This window comes from Clupea harengus, chromosome 10 (assembly GCF_900700415.2).
Source record: "Clupea harengus chromosome 10, Ch_v2.0.2, whole genome shotgun sequence".
Taxonomy (NCBI): Eukaryota; Metazoa; Chordata; class Actinopteri; order Clupeiformes; family Clupeidae; genus Clupea; species Clupea harengus.
This window is the reverse complement of record NC_045161.1, coordinates 17,808,551-17,826,253: the sequence shown is the minus strand read 5'-3', so window position 1 is coordinate 17,826,253 and position 17,703 is coordinate 17,808,551. Positions and strand designations below refer to the sequence as shown.

At 46.1% G+C, this 17,703-nt stretch overlaps 1 protein-coding gene across 2 annotated transcripts; it reads right to left on the bottom strand.

The window, feature by feature from the left end:
- Window positions 1-9,598: 9,598 nt before the first annotated feature.
- Window positions 9,599-16,943, bottom strand: phb2b (prohibitin 2b). 2 transcript variants are annotated; one of them, XR_004164397.1, is made up of 11 exons: window positions 16,833-16,943; window positions 15,836-15,965; window positions 14,644-14,728; window positions 14,412-14,491; window positions 13,910-14,094; window positions 13,491-13,620; window positions 13,179-13,282; window positions 11,881-11,958; window positions 11,494-11,570; window positions 10,039-10,150; window positions 9,599-9,801 (listed from the first exon to the last, which is right to left on the bottom strand). XR_004164397.1 is itself a non-coding variant. In XM_031574237.1 (10 exons), exons 1-10 carry the CDS (start codon window positions 16,851-16,853, stop codon window positions 10,126-10,128), a joined length of 915 nt encoding a protein of 304 aa, XP_031430097.1. In that variant the 5' UTR covers window positions 16,854-16,943; the 3' UTR covers window positions 9,599-10,125. The 2 variants fall into 2 exon arrangements, 1 of the variants encoding a protein (XP_031430097.1); XM_031574237.1 differs by having other exon boundaries at window positions 9,599-10,150.
- Window positions 16,944-17,703: the final 760 nt, after the last annotated feature.

The following is a 17,703-nucleotide window of genomic DNA, read 5'->3' as shown; positions in this document are numbered from 1 at the left end:
TGCCAAATCCAAATAAAATACAGACACACACACACACACACACACACACCACACATAATGACACTAGCAACTCACACACACACACACATAATGACACTAGCACCTCACACACACACACATAATGACACCTTTACCTCACACACACACACACACATAATGACACTAGCACCTCACACACACACACACACACATAATGACACCTTTACCTCACACACACACACACACATAATGACACTAGCACCTCACACACACACACACACACACACACACACACATAATGACACTAGCACCTCACACACACACACACACACATAATGACACCTTTACCTCACACACACACACACACACACACACACACACACATAATGACACCTTTACCTCACACACACACACATAATGAAACTAGCACCTATGGCATAATGACACTAGCACCTCTGGCCATGGTAATCTCTAATTGTCCTTCCTCACTGACATAACAGTGGAGCGCATAAAGGTAAGATTGATTATCATTAAGTTTTGCTGTGTTTGCTGTGTTGATGTTTGGGTGCCATCTGTGGACGTCAACTTGGCAAAGTTTCATGTGACGCTCGCTCTGTCATTTTATATAACTCTGCACAGTCCCACACTGGACTCCAATCTGCATCCCCGGACACTGGAGGTGGGGGTGCTAATAATGATGCTAAAACCCTGGGATTGGTGTTTGTCACTAGCACGTCATATACACTTACACACACACACACACACACAGAGAGATTCATATATACACACACACACATACAGACACTGGAGGTGGGGGTACGCGAAGTGGTTCCGGGGGTACGCGGGGAAAACATTCGATTTGCGTTTTCAAAGTGAAAAAGCCCATTACATTTTCAGACGGAGCTATAAATAGACATGACATCTTAAATAGTCCGAATAGCCAAGTCGCATTGCGAGAAATACTCATGTAGGCTATACCCATATTCAGCGAAATAATTACACTGCCAAAAATAGCTACAGGTAGGTTAGTGACCTACCCTGACAGTTTGAAGTGTTATAGGCTGAATATGCGCGCGGGGGGAGGGGCGTGGAAGCGGCGGTTAGTGACCTACCCTGACAGTTTGAAGTGTTATATGCTGAATATGTGCGCGGGGCAGAGGCTGGTCAAAGTGACCAGCAGAGTTATCATTTTCCGGACATTTTATTGATAAGCCGGTCAAATATCTATTACTGCTTCTAAATTAGCCTATTGTAGAAAACTGAAGGCAGGCTATGTAGCTTAAAGAATGACATAATCAGGTCGTATAGAATGAAACATGTTTATTTGCCTAAGTTTACAATGGAGAAAAAAAACATGAATGTCTGATGCGTGTCAATAAGTGGCCTTTAATCTCAACCTGCTGTGGCGTTAAATTGAGCGCCGCAACATGGTCATTCCTCTGACTATGTTCAATGAGAGCAGAGATTCTAAAATTATTCGACCCTTTTGTGAATCCGTTGCGTCGTCCTGCCTTTTCGCAGTGCGAACAGAACATTTTATCATTACCATCAATTACCTCGCACATTAGCCAAGGGAACTTGTCACTCCATTCCGACCTAAACGGCCGACACTTCGGCCTTTTCTCTGGTGGAGCTGTCCGAACATCTATGGCTTCAGGTATTACAGGTTCATCCTCATCAGACGGTTCACCCTCATCAGTTGCGTTTGGCCTCTGAAAAAAGCTTTTAAGGCTAGTCTGCTTGGCCATGTTTGATCCTTCTCACTCAGTTCGCTCCTTGTTTATAATCGACGGTTTGCGCTTTATTTAAAATGCAGCATATGCGTGTTGTTTAATAACTTTCAAACGGCAGAATAGCCTGTTCCTTTAAAAAATAATAAGTGCAGTGCATGTTTCCTTTATAGGCCTAGATATTATAATTATTCTCAAATTGCGATTGTGTTTGGGGGACGGGATTTTTAAGCAATTCCAATCGTACAATTTGACGGGTGAGATCTAATATTTTCGCAGTCAGGGTCAAATATAAGTGTAGAAGAAGAGCAACGGCAGAACCAGCATAAACCCGACAGGTGGGCTCTCGCACGCCCCCTTTATTGAGGCAGAGGTACTGTGTGCCTCACCTCCGTGCTTTTTCAATGCGGTTTTATCACAGATCAACAAGACTAGATAGGTTCAAAGCATGCGCACGCATGCGCTAAACCCAGTTTGTGAGGGATTGCGCAATCTGAAGTGAGGCACTGCCTCACCGTTGTCGCTACACAATGTCTAAAGGGGTACGGGACTGTAAAAAGTTTGGGAACCACTGTCCTAAAATAAATAAAAGCACTACCCGAACACTGAACATGTAAGTAAATAAATAAATAAGCACTAAACTCAATCGCGTGTATTTAGCCATAGTGGTTTAGGTGACCTGTGCACCACCGATGTTTGCTTTCCGCTTTGACATGGCTGTGGATTGTGTTGCTTTCGAGCTGCTTTCGCGTGGATTTTGTTGATTCTGACTGCACACGTCACTACAGTTGCGTGCCCTTATAAGGAGCTGGCGGGGCGTGTATGTATGCAAATCTAGATGCACGAGAACGCGCTTTCATTTTAAGAATCCTCATTCGGGGGAGCTCAGCTGAGAACACTTCGGCTGTGTAAGAACCCATTTCAAGGCGTTCATAAATCCGGCGGAGATCTTTTCTTACGTGGGTCTTTCGAAGTTCGGAAGAAGATATTTAAGAAGACACTTAAGAAAATGTTCGAGAATGAGGCCCAATGTCCCCATCATCAATGTCTCCATCATCTGTGTCCCCAGTATCTGACATACACACCTGCTCTGATACACACATACACATCCTACTCACACACAAACGCACTCACACAAAACCCTACATACCTGCTTTGAAATGCACACACACACACACACATAGATCTGTCCACAGTACTGTTGTTTTCAGACAGTCTCATGCGAACATTGTTAGTCACACTGCAGGAGGTGTTATTTCTGTGCCGTGGCACGTTTGTTTTTCCTGACGGCAGAATGAAGACCACATGACCACATGACCACATGACCACACGGGCCCCCCAGGCCCCATGGGACCCTCTGCTCTCAGATGCCGTCTGCAGATGTACACGCACACACACACACACGCACACACACCCACACACACTGCTCTCATATGCCGCCTGCAGATTTACACAAACATGTCAGCAAGTTTCCGAAAATAAGAGGCAGGGCAAATTCCTCTGAGCTGATGAGAAGAGTTAAGATGAGGCTAGTTGTATCAACAGTGAATCATCACTTTCTCTATCTCTCTCTCTCTCACAAACACACACATACACCAACACACACTGTGAGTTCAGCTGCCATTCTGACCTTAGCTGCTTTGTGGGCATTTCTCACATGGAACGGTGTAGAACATGAGAACATCAAAAAGAACGGTGTAGAACATGAGAACATCCACGGTAATGGTGTAGAACATGAGAATGTCCAGGGGAAGCTCAGAGGGTCATTCTGTTTTAGACAGCTCCTTTACTCCTGAATACACACACACACACACAGACACACACACACACACACACAGACACACACACACACACACACACACACACACACACACACACAGACACACACACACACACGTCAGATTTTTTTGTGTCCCAGCCTGAACTCTCTGCAAACACAACAAAAACGTAGACATGCCTCGAGCAGTGACATCACATCCTGTGGATGGAGGGCAGAAACAGAACACCACTGGGCTCAGGAGAGGGGAGAGATAACACACATACACACACACACACACACACACACACACATAAACACATATATATATACACACGCACACACACACACACACACACACACACACAAATACACACACACACACACACACACACACACATATATACACATATACACATACACACACACAAATCGTGTGCATAGTTACCTGAGGCACACTTCCTCCTCTCTGACACAGACAGGAAGTAGACAGCTGGAAAACAGGAAGTGGCCAGCCGGCGAGTAGTGGTATTATTAGATGTGTGACCAACGGACCTGCTCCATCTCAGCGTCATCCTGAGAACCTCACTTCTGTCCCCGGATAACACATATGACCAGAGGAGAGGGCTCAGTGTGTGTGTGTGTGTGTGTGTGTGTGTGTGTGTGTGTGTGTGTGAGAGAGAGAGCTACGCCCCACAGCAGGCAACTTAGAGAAAGTCCTTTTTGAAAGGAGAGCAGAGAGGAGGGTGGGAGAGTAGCCCTGAAACAGATGTGTATGTGTGTGTGTGAGTGTGTGTGTGTGTGTGCAACTGCACTGACTGTAGCTCTTAAACTAGGCCAGCGTCTTTCAGTGTTTCATTCAAGGTGTGTGTGTGTGTGTGTGTGTGTATTGCATTCAGGGCAGATGCTCTATAAACAGCAGATTAATTCATCAAAGCACAGAGAGGAGCAGAACACACACACACACTCACAAAACGACAAGCACAAGTGTCAAGCGCACGCACACAGACACACACACACAAGCACAAGTGTCTTCTCTAAATACACACACCACATATGAAGACTAATGCTGAGTTGTGTTATCTCTCTCTCTCTCTCTCTCTCTCTCACACACACACACACACACACACACACACATACATATACACACTCACAGGTTAGTAGTAAAGAGATTTGTAAAAGCAGCAACCAATGTCTATAACTAGCCATGTTGTGGTTTCATAATATCAGGAGTGATAGTGAAATGATTACCAATTTATTGCAACTGTATTTACTTAATGTGAACACAGAATGATGAAACACACACACCTAAACTCTGTATACTGTAGGAAAATGACACACTCACACAGGAGGAAAAGAGAAAGCTAGGGGTAGAAAGGGAGGGAGAGAAAAAGAGAAGAAGACAGCGGAAGAGGGAGAAAAGGGGGAAAGATGTAGGGAGAGAGAGAGAAAGAGGGGACAGTGAGAGAAAGAGAGAGAGAGAGAGAGAGAGAGTAGAGGGGTTTAACCGCTAATTGAGGGCTGGTATCTTAGGAGGTCATCTCCATCTCCAGCTCTGGAGCATGACGTGACATGCTAGTCACAGTGTGCAGTGATTGTGTGCAGTGACAGAGTGCAGTGATTGTGTGCAGTCACAGTGTGCAGTGACAGAGTGCAGTGACAGTGTGCAGTGATTATATGCAGTGATTATATGCAGTTATTGTGTGCAGTCAGAGTGTGCAGTGATTATGTGCAGTGATTGTGTGCAGTGACTGTCACAGAAAGGTAGAAAAAAAAAACATGGATACCATTTGAGGTCACTATATGACTGGTGAGATCGAGACAGAGAGGCACTTTCTTCTCCATTGTGAAAAATTCAACAAAGAAAGAGTTCACTATTTTCAGAAATGTTCAAATATCATACCAAAATTTCCATTAATTGAATACCATGGACACACCGACTATAGTGGGTGAGGGAATACCATGGACACACCGACTATAGTGGGTGAGGGAATACCATGGACACACTGACTATAGTGGGTGAGGGCAAATAGCGCCTCTGAGAGACCTGACCCAAGAGACGGTGAAGTCTTACCTCTTTAATCTTATGGATGTAGAATCTGAACGCCTACTTCTGTGTGTTCATGTTTGTGTGTAAAAGTTCCTTTCCAGTTAGCTTCATTGTTAATATTTCCAAGTAAAATATCTTCTTGGGCAACCCTTTTCTTTGGCAACACAAATGACCAAAAAAGCTACTTTGAATTTGACTGCACAGTGACCGTGTGCAGTCACAGTGTGCAGTGACTGTGTGCAGTGATTGTGAGCAGTCACAGTGTGCAGTGATTGTGAGCAGTCATAGTGTGCAGTGACTTAGTGCAGTGATTGTGTGCAGTGATTGTGAGCAGTCTCTGAGAGACCTGACCCAAGAGACGGTGAAGTCTTAACTCTTTAATCTTATGGATGTAGAATCTGGACCACTACTTCTGTTTGTTCATGTTGCTTCCCAGTTAGCTTCATTCCATCAAGGTAGTTTGTTTGTCTTGCTATTTGTTTATTTGTCTGTTTGTGTATAATGAGTGTGTGTTGTGAGACACACATGGAAACACACATCAGACCACAACTCACACACATTCAGATACAAACACTCATCAATCACACACACACACACATTCGGATACAAACAGACTCAACACACATTCATCAGACTATAACACACACACACACACACACACACACACTCACAGTCATTCACAGAAGTACACACACACACACACACACACTCCGCCATGCAGCCATGCACAATAGCACACAAATACGCACAGGCTCTAATTACTAGATGAAATCTAATAAAGTGTTTAATCCCCAGCCATTATCCTACTGCTGACGGTGTTCAGACCACGAACACACACACACACACACACACACACACACACACACACACACACACACACAGTGCATGGGCAAATGTGTTTGTATGAGTGAGTGAGTAAGTATGTGAGTATGAGAGTGTGAGTGTGTGTGTGTGTGTGTGTGTGTGTGTGTGTGTGTGCTGAAGGATAGATGAGAAGCTGACCCAGAGCGCCATCTCTGGTTTAGAAGCTCAAGTCATAATCCTTCACTTGTCCTTGAAGCTTTACTCCCTCTCCCCCTCTCTATCTATATCTATCTCTGTCTCTCTCTCTCTCACTCTCTCTCTCTGTGTCTGTCTCTGTCACTCTCCCTCTTTCTCTGTCTCTCCCTCTGTCTGTCTCTCACTCTGTCTCTTTCTGTCTCTCTCTCTCTCTCTCTCTTTCCATCTCTCACTCTCTCTCTCTGTGTCTCCCTCTCTCTTACTTTCCCTCCCTTCCTGTCTCTCTGTTCTCTGCCCACTTAATAATATTCCTGTCCCTCTGTGTCCTCTCTCTCTCTCTCACTCTCTCTCTCACACACACACACACTGGTGTGGCAGAGAGGATGGAAAATTACTTTGTAATGGTGGGAAGCTTGAGGAGAGCTGACACTGAGGCGAGCAAACACCCCTGTCCACACACACACACACACACGGAGCTGGAGTAGCCATGTTGGCTTGTGAAGTGTATGGTGTCACAGAGGCGGAGTCCTGGCATAAGCACAGACTATAAATCCCCCTAAAACACTCACACCACACAGCACTGGGGTCCAGCCCAAGCGGAAACTCTGTCAGTGTGTGTGAGAGTGTGTGTGTGAGTGTGAGTGTGAGTGTGAGTGTGAGTGTGAGTGTGAGAGAGAGCAGGAATGGATCTCTGCAGCTCAGCCACTAGGTGTGCTGCCATGGTAACTGCAGCTCAGGTTTGATGTCATGGCCGATCGCCATGGCAACAAGCCCAGACTGCCTGTCACAGCATGAGGTCAGCGTTGCTATGGAGACACACCAGCTGAGCAGTAAGCTCAGCATGTTTTTTTTCTCTGTGGTAAGAATGAACACACACACTTTTATTAGCATTCAGTAGGAGAGCCTGTAAGGCAGGTGTCAGGGCCACCTTCCAGACTACAGCAGGGTCCACAAACTAAATCACAGACACAAACACACACACACACACACACACACACACTCAATCACACAAACACACACACACACACACTCACAGTCTCAGTGTTCACAGTAATTTCAGATGCCAATAACAGGCGCAATTTGTTCTAAATCTTTACCTTGGATAGCACAGTGTGTATGTGTCTGTGTGTGTGTCTCTGTGTGTGTAAATCTGTGTCTCTGTGTGTGTGTCTGTGTCTGAGTGTGTTACAGTAACTGAAAATGTTCTTCACCGGACATTAGCAGTTGCAGCAGCATTAGCATTTTGCGCGAGAGTGTCTGCATGTGGGAGAGTGGTGTGTGTGTGTGTGTGATGTGTAAGCCTTCTTAATTCAGAGAGAGTACAGACTGCTGACCTGCACCCCCTCTCAACCCTCGTGAATACCCATAGCCTCTCAACACACAGACACACACTCACACTTCAAAGGACCAAACCCACATGCTAAACACAGCGCACACACAAACACTCATGGAGTCCATCTGGACAACAGGCCCATTTATCAGCACCAGCTCACATTTACGGCAGCTCAAGTACGCACAACTACAACCCTGCAGCTTACACACACACACACAGACAAGTCTTGTGAGCTGATGCACTGGCCTTGGCCATGCGTCAGTGTTGGGCTCCCTCCAGTGGCCACAGACAGAAGTGCTCCTCCAGCTTCAGAGCCAGGACATGCACAGGGCTTCCCACTCCCATGGCCAGGGGCAAGTGACAGGAATCTTATAGCATGGAGACTCTGTCTTAAATAGCAAACACTTATCTGTGATATATTTCAGCTGAACGCTGAGATTTACACGACCACATCTGAGACTAAACTAACACACACTTCACACCAGTTGTCTGAAACTTAACACACACTGTCTGTAATGCTGTTTGTGTAATGCTGCAGTGTGTGGGGTCTAGAACCAAAACCTTCTTACACATGGTGCAGTGTGTGTGTGTGTGTGTGTGTGTGTGTGTGTGTGTGTGTCCGCGCGCACGCGCGCTCTCTCTAGAACCTTTTTACGCAGGGTGCAGTGTGTGTGTGTGTGTGTGTGTGTGTGTGTGTGTGTGTGTGTGTGCTCCAGAACCTTCTTACACATGGTTCCCACCCATTTCCACTGCCAACATTTCAAAACATTTCAAGGACCTTTAATTCAATTTCCATGCCCTTTCACAACCTACCCAAAGCACACAACATTGCGTAGTTCACTCCACTGGTTAGGCCTAATTATGGAATTAGTGAAACAACAACCTTTCACATTCTTCTTCTAATAGGCTAGGTAGGCTATGTCAACTCAAGGGGAAACAGTTTCACACACTTCAGAAATTCACACAATGAAACATTGTCCATGGAAAGTATATATATTTTTAAGCTATACACGAGAAAAGATGTTAAATTCCTTGTGCTATTGGTTGGGGATTTCTCACAGTGGACAATCCTCTTACTGTCACATGCTTACCCAACAACCTAGCCTAACGAATATAACAGAGCATAGATCCTGAGCAGCAGGATACAACAGCGTCGCACAACTGGCTGCTGCCAGCCGCAACACACACCCGGGATCCGTAAAGGTCTGTAGCCCACAACAGCCCTGGAAAATGGGATTTTAAAATTCCAAGATTTTTCCATGATTTCCATGACAGTGGGGACCTTGATGACGCAGCTCTAGAACCTGCCCCAGGCAGAGGCGTCTGGTTCCTCGTGTGTTCCTCAAGGTCTGTCCCTGAAAGACCTGACGGATTAGAACCGCACAGCTGTGATTCCTCTCATTCCAGTAGACAGAGTCCAATAGATCAGAACCCCGTAGCTGTGAGCCCTTTTAGAACCGTAGATAGGGGCCGAATAGATCCACCTGGCTAAGTGAAACTACTTAGTGTGTTTGAGTGTGTGTGACACACTGTTTGGTATGCATGAGTGTGTGTGTGAACCTGCTTGATGTGTACAGAGTTACAGGCTGGAGGCTAGGGCTTTTACTCTCTCATGCATGATTCAATGATTAGGCTTCCTTAAGGATGGATGTGTGTGGATGTGTGTATGTATGTGTGTGTGTGTGTGTGTGTGTGTGTGTGTGGTGGACGTGAACCTGTGCCGTACAGAAGGACTCTATAACTTCCAGAGGTTTGAAATAAAAAAGCTTTTATTGTGCCGTCCAGTGGAAGTCACAAGCCTACCATTTTATGACATTACATTAAATTAAATTATTATCATCATTATCATCATATGCCACTGGGCCACTGTAGTGCGGATCTGTACACTTCACGGATTGGCTGTGGTCAGCTGTCAGTGATGTCATCATACAATCTTCAGATAGGTGTCTGGGCGCTGGATTAGGACGCAAGACGCAGTAATAGTGAAGGACTGGAGGGAGAATGTGTGTGTGTGTGTGTGTGTGTGTGTGTGCTGAGAATGTGTGTGTAACATGAGAAGAGAGAACATGAGCGCCAACATGACATCAGTCAAAGAGGTCCAGGTTGGTCTTTGTGTGTGTGTGTGTGTGTGTGTGTGTGTGTGTGTGTGTGGACGCACTGAAAACGAGGGCTCCCAGGACGTTAGTTTCACCTGCTCTGTGACTCCACTGGGGGGCAGTGCTGAGGCGTTGAGGCACTCCCCTCCACTCTCCCCCAGCACAGAGCTGCAGCCGGCAACCTACTTCTTCATCCCCAATGACAAACTGAAACACAAACACACACACACCAGTCAGAGATTGTGTGAAGGAGTCCGAGTCCTACAGTGTGTGCATGTGTGCTAGACAGCATGACTGAATTAGCATGTGTGTGTGCGATCCAGTTTGCTAATGATGAAATGAGATGAAAGACAGCATTACAGACAGACTGCCTCACTAAGAGCAGTCACTTTAAACACATCGCAATCAAGGCAAGCCATCACACACACATACACAACATAACACACAACAAACACACTCACACACACTCAATAGATACACACATACACACTCAACATACAGACAGACACTCACACACAGCAAGTACACAAGTGCACACACACAACACAGACAAATACTCAACAGACAGACACACACACGAAGTGCACACACAACACAAACATTAAAACACACACAGTACACGCATACACACACACACACACACACACACACACACACACACACACACACACACCACTCCCTGCTATGTGTTCTGAGCGGATGGCATATATAGTATATAGTGACTATAGAGACCTGTGGGTACTGGCGGAGAGGCTGAAGTCACAGCTGATTAGTTGAGGGGCTTTGAGTGACAGTGTTGTTAGATCGACCCACAGACACCCCCACCCTTATGCTTTCCTTTGTTTAATATGTTAATTCTACCCTATAACAAACTGCACATTTCTGTAAAAACAATAAAGAGTTTCTCGTGACTTGTGACTGTGCTACGCGTCGGAATAAACGGATTCTTTCGCTTAGCCGAGTCACTTACTCAGAACCTGCTCACTTGAACCAAGGAAACTACTTTGGCGACTACAGCGAACTCTTTCAGTGTCCTGACCAATGAAAGCGATCTGAACTGGGTTACACACACACACCTAACTAGGTTAGGGTTAGATCTAAATACTGCGGCTTCACAAGGTTAAGGTGAGAGATTCTGCATCGATGCAGGGTAATTAAATCATCTTTTTTAACAATGTAATTAATTTACTAGACATGGGCCCATTAGTGGTAATCTTTCTGTGTAGTCTGTGTTTTCCTCAATTTTAAAGTCTTTAAAATCTGAGTGCTTGTATTTATGGAAAAAAAAATGAAGGACAACTAATTATTCTATAATTGAATCGATACCCTTTAAAGTGTAATCAAATTGAATCAGTGAAGATTCACACCTCTAGATCAGGGCAAATCGGGACATAAGGGACAGACACAGCAGCCCTCACACCCACACACACACAGACACAGGCGCGCACACACAGACACACACACACACACACACACACACACACACACACACACACACACACACACAGGAACACACACAGATGCAAAAGCGAATGCAACTAAGAACTCACTTGTTAAAAGAGTCGGCTTGAAGGTTCAACACCAGACTGTCTGCGTTCAGGTACACTCTGTTCTGTGAGGTTGCCACCTGGAACATGAGAACACACACACTTTATCTCAACACACACTTGGGCTGAAAAGTTCTAAATCAGGCTTGGAAAGCTGAAGCAGGCACAGAACTTAACCAGGCGCAACAGTGAAAATGGAGGAGTGTGTGTTGTGTGTTTAAACCCTGGAAACAGCTCCGGAGTGTTTGCTGTGTATGATGAGCTCCACGCTGCGTCGGTGTGTGTGTGTCTGTGTGTTTGTGTGTGTTTGTGTGTGTTTGTGTGTGTGTCTGTATGTTTGTGTGTGTTTGTGGGTGTGTGTGTGTTTGTACGTGTGGTTTAGTTTCATACCGTCTTGGCGATGTTCTGAGCCGCTCGGATCCGTCTCAGTTTCAGGTAGCCAGGATTCTTAGTCACCGCCGCTCCTAACTGGACACACACACACACACACACACACAAGAACTGAACTGATTGATCTGAAAGAAAGAAAACACTGAAAGGCTGATGGTGAATACTGTAGTCATGGCGACCTATTCTACTGTAGTGAAATGGAGCGCACCAGCCCTGCGTGTAACAAACAGACATTCACACACACAGACGCAGACAAGCACGCATGCGTACGCACGCACACAGACAGGCAGGCAGGCAGACAGGCAGACAGACAGACAGACAGACACACAGATGCAGAAGCACGCATACGCAGACACACAAACACTGCCAGGCAGACAGACACAGACGCGATCTTGCTATGTCTTGTGTTGCGCTTGCTTGATGTTTGGCTGTGTTAGGAAAGTTGTTGACTGGCTAGTTTTCCATCATAAACATCCCTGCCAGTGTTATTTTTGAAAGAATGCGATGTAGGCTGTAACCTTATTGGGGTCATCACTGTCTCACTGAGATTTGTAGTTTTTCCAGATGCCCAAAGTCATCGACCTCAGTGCCGTCTCAGGCTAGCATCCAATTCATCTCGTGCCAAAAAGTTTGATCAGTCTTCGTCAATCTGACGCGAAATAAGCCTTTTAACAAGAAATGTGCAACCTTGAAAACCTAACTCGGCTAGCTTGTAATAAATCATACTGTCCAATGAACATCATGCACAATATGTGCCTTTATGATGTCACCAACAACATTTTATCAGATTGCACATACTCCATATTCAAACACTTAGAAAACAAGGTAGGCCATATAGGCTGAAAACACGAGCGGTAGTTCAGTCTAACTAAAATTGTCATTCTTTTATTGTTATTCTTTTGGTCAAGTTAGTGTTCATCTGTGATGTCACAATTAATAAAACTATGCAGAGTCGTATTTGTAGCACACACACACACAACCCCCATATCCTTCAGCTTGTCAACAAATACATGTGTACACTGCTCATTAGGGGGGTCTCGAAGCACAATTTGTATTTACGACAGTGGTGTAAAAGTGAACTACACTCCGCAACTTTAGGTCGAGCCCAGTAGCAAAATGGGTATTTAACCTCAGAAAATGGACATGCAGCCCCTGACACAAACACACACACACACACACACATTTGTGTGTTATATGTATTTATCAAGCGCATTGGAGTGTGTGATTTGTGCGTGCGTGCATGTGCATGTATGCACACGTGTTGGTGTGTGTGTGTGTGTAGTGTTGTGGTCTCTGACCATCTTGGCAGCCTCGGCCTCTCCCTCTGCTTGGATGATCTTCTGTCTCTGGTCCTGCAAGGCCTTCTCCACATAGAACTGGGCCCTCTGAGCCTCTTGCTGGGCTGGGGGCACACACACACACACACATTAGCACAAGTCACACACACACACATTAGCACAGGTCACACACACACACACACATTAGCAGAGTCTCACACTCATTCATTCAGCATACACACAAGTGACTGGACAGTGAAGACAAACACACACACACACACACTCTCTCACAGACACTCACAGACAGACAGACAGACAGACAGACACACATACCGACTTGTTTGGCCTCCACGGCGGCAGTGTACTCTTTGCTGAAGCTCAGCTCTGTGATGGCCACGTCGTCCAGGATGATGTTGAAGTCTTTGGCTCTCTCAAACAGCTCCCGCCGAATCAGCAGCGACACCTACACACACACACACACACACACACACACACACACACACACACACACACACACACACACACACACACACACACACACACACACACACACACACACACACACACACACACACACACACACACACACACACACACACAAACTCCTTATAGTGGCAGCAGTCTCTCACACACACACACACACACACACAATAGTGGCAGAAGTCTCTCGGTCTCTGAGTCGCTCACACACACACACACACACCACACAGTAGTGGCAGCAGTCTCTCAGTCCCACACACACACTTGCTGACCTGTGCTCTCTGAGTGATGAGCTGGGAGGCGTTGAACTTGGCCACCACACTCTTGAGCACCTCGTTGACGATGGAGGGCAGCACGCGCTCGTCGTAGTCCTTGCCCAGGTGCTGATACATAAAGGGCAGGTTGGACGCCACTGGACGGGACAACACTCTCAGGGCAATATTCACCATCTGCAGGTCTACACAGACACACACACACACACACACACACACACACACACACACACTGGCACTACAGACCAACCAAAAGCAAACAGTCACTGTGTCTAAGCCTTGTTAGCTCCTCTGTCAGCTCCTCTTGCTCCCGATCTCTGTCTCTCTGCTTCGCTTCACCCCCCCCCCCCTCCAGGCCTGTTTCCTGGCTGCACTTAACCCTTGCTGAGGTCACCAGCCAGGCAGGCCATGTGATGCTGGGGTCAACAGAAGCACATTTAAGCTAATCTAACCCCTTACATTCAGGACGACAACCCCCCCCCCCCCCAGCATCCTACTGCACCTTTGCTTCCTGTAAGGGAGGAGATCTTCCTGGGTCGGGCTCTGATGTCATAGATGATGGGGTACTGGAACCAGGGTATCCTAAAACACAACCAACACACATCAATCTAGCACAGCCAACCAAGTGTGTGTGTGTGTGTGTGTGTGTGTGTGATGGGTTGTGTGGACAGAGTTTGTGTGTGTTGGGTTGTGTGGACAGAGTGTGTGTGCGTGTGTGTGTTTGTGTAACGTACCTGAAATGAAGACCTTCAGAGAGAACAGTATCCATCTGCATCCCTCCGATTCTGTTGAAGACAATGGCCCTCTGACCACCCTCCACTGCGCGTGCGTGCGTACACACACACACACACACACACACACACACACACACACACACACACACACACACAAACACACAAACACACACACACACACACACACAGTGTTAGCTGTAAAACTGTACTGGCCTGTAACGGACTGGAGCTCACAGTGGCTGTGTACGTGTGAATGTTCACCAGGTTAGGGTACCGACCCAGTCAGAGTATAAAGACCATCTTTCACAGATTAACTACCTACCCAGTCAGGTAGAGAATAAAGACCATCTCTCACAGATTAACTAACAACCCAGTCAGCTAGAGAATAAAGACCAGCTCTCACAGATTAACTAACTACCCAGTCAGGTAGATAATTAAGTCCATCTCTCACAGATTAACTACCTACCCAGTCAAGTGGAGTATAAAGACCATATCTCACAGATTAACTACCTACCCAGTCAGGTAGAGTATAAAAACCATCTCTCACAGATTAACTAACTACCCAGTCAGGTAGAGCATAAAGACCATCTCTCACAGATTAACTAACTACCCAGTCAAGTGGAGTATAAAGACCATCTCACAGATTAACTACCTACCCAGTCAGGTAGAGTATAAAGACCATCTCTCACAGATTAACTAACCACCCAGTCAGGTGGAGTATAAAGACCATCTCTCACAGATTACAGCGGCTGCTTGTGTGTGTTTGTGTGTGTGTGTGGAGAAAAGGTGATTTTTCAATGAGAAGTGGAGAAAAGCCAACAGTGGGGAATTACGTGACTGGCTAGTTTTCGATGAGAGTAGGCTAGTCAGAAAGTGTTTTACACTAGGCTAGGGTTAGGGCTAGAGTAGGCTAGTGAGAGTATGCTAGTCAGTCATTGTTTTGCTCCCACTGTTGGCAACAAGCTTCAGGCAGCAGCAAGACAAACAACTTTATTGTGGGCAGTCTGGGCACCAAAACTTTAAAGTGTGATCACAAAATAGTGGCTGGCAAAAAATATGAATGGCTGGGAGGATTCAGAATCCACCAGCTAACTTCTTGCCACCCAGGCAGATAGAGTATTAGAACCATCTCTCGAACACTCACTCTCCTACAGTGTAGGAGTGTATGTGTGTGTGTGCGTGGCAGGCATACCTGTGTAGGTGGCCTCCTTGATGCCGTAGGCCACTGCTCCCGCCCCCAGCAGCAGCTTAAGACCTGTTCCGGCGCCGCGGGGGCCGGCAGACATGCGGCCTGCCAAGTCCCGCAGGTGCTGGACGAACCGCTACAGTCAGACAGGGACACACAAACACACAGAAACGTCTCAGACACACACTCGACTCGCGTACAAGTGCGCCACTGCGCCATCTTGTGGTCAAGTTAATTATGGTTCCTGCTAACCTGACATTATCTGGAAGTTTCTAAAGCCTTTTCCAAAAGTATGTCATCATTCCGGTCATATTTTTCTGAACACTGCCTCTAGGTCAAAGTGGAACAATGAGGCGATCGTTTCACGTAAAAAAGTTAACATTATGTGACGTATCTGCCAATGACATTGACTGCATCTAAGGCCAATGACATAAGGAAGCTAACACGTTGGCTCTGTCATTTGCTGAGTAGAACTCAATTAGCAGGAGTACGGGGCTTGCTTGGATCAAACCGGCATGACAGGACCGCTGCCTATCATGGTTAAGCTTCCAAGCGCTAACACTACCACAGTGGAAGACAGTCAAAGTTGATACCGTTAGCTACAAGGCTTGACTACAACACGACCTGTCCAACAGGAAACATGCCGTGTTATGACACCGTTAGCTAGACAAATTCTACCAAAAGAACACATCGTCTAATACATCAGATGGGAAAATATAAATAAATACATCCAAGCAGTAAGCACAAAATCCAAAATTAACCTCTACCTATAGCTTGCTAACTTTAGGTTAGCATTTGGTCGATTGGCTATTGGTGGTGTATCTGCCGGTAGCTGGCTGCTTGTTAGCTAAACGCCAATGCACACAAAAAGTGAGAGCATTGCTTCTTATCGACCACGTAGTCTACATTGAACACACAGCATGTACTTGTCTTAGGTCTTTAACATGACATCTCCGAGGACAGGTAACTGATCTATCTTGTGTAAACCATCTGAAATACTCACGTTAGGCTCCTTACTCGCCATGCTTGCTCTGGAAATCCAAGGTCGCTGCAAATACTGACAGAGCTCACGCTACGCTTCTTGGGAAATGTAGTGTCGAAACGCACTGTCAGCGCAGGACTGCCGACTCAAACCATGATATGTATAATGAATATTGCTTCATTGGCTCGCGTGCATGGACACATTTCGTAACATCATGATACAATTTGCCTCCGAATACACACTGGGGTTACATTCTCCTTTGTACTGTAGCAAACCATGATCTGTATAATGAATATCGCTTCATTGGCTCACGTGCATGGACACATTTCATAACATCATGATACATTTTGCCTTCGATAACACACTGGGGTTACATGTCCTTTGTACTGCGATATTCATTATATGGATAATGGTTTGCTACAGTACAAAGGAGAATGGAACCCCAGTGTGTATTCGAAGGCAACCTGCTGCACGAATATACAGCCCCTTCCCTTAGTGAATACCATACTGACACCATATGGCACGACTTCAGACTCACACATGCTTTCGGGATAAACCCATTCTACATCCAAGTTGGGGTGGTCGCCATAGAGATTGGGTCATGTCAGGGTAAGGCAAAAGGTGGTCGCTATACAGATTGGGTGAGGTCAGCGTAAGGCACAGCGTGGTCGCCATAGAGATGGGGTCATGTCAGCGTACATGTCTGACTGACTGTCCGGGTCTGGGCTTGGTCTTCCAGCACATCTTCATCATCTTCTGTCTGTATGCCCCCCCTCTCCCCTCTCTACACTCAGCATCTATGATGGAGAGTAGGTATGACAACATGTGTTTAGTGTACATCAGTTAACATATAATAGTACATTCAGGGCCTACCAAGGACAGAAATCAGATC

Coding starts and splice junctions, on each gene's coding strand:
- phb2b (XM_031574237.1), bottom strand. CDS start 16,853: ATGGCGAGTAAGGAGCCTAAC. Junction 14,095..14,411: donor CTCCCTTACAGGAAGCAAAG/GTGCAGTAGGAT, acceptor GTGTCTGTGTAG/ACCTGCAGATGGTGAATATT. Junction 10,151..11,493: donor CAAGCCGACTCTTTTAACAA/GTGAGTTCTTAG, acceptor TTTGTGTTTCAG/TTTGTCATTGGGGATGAAGA.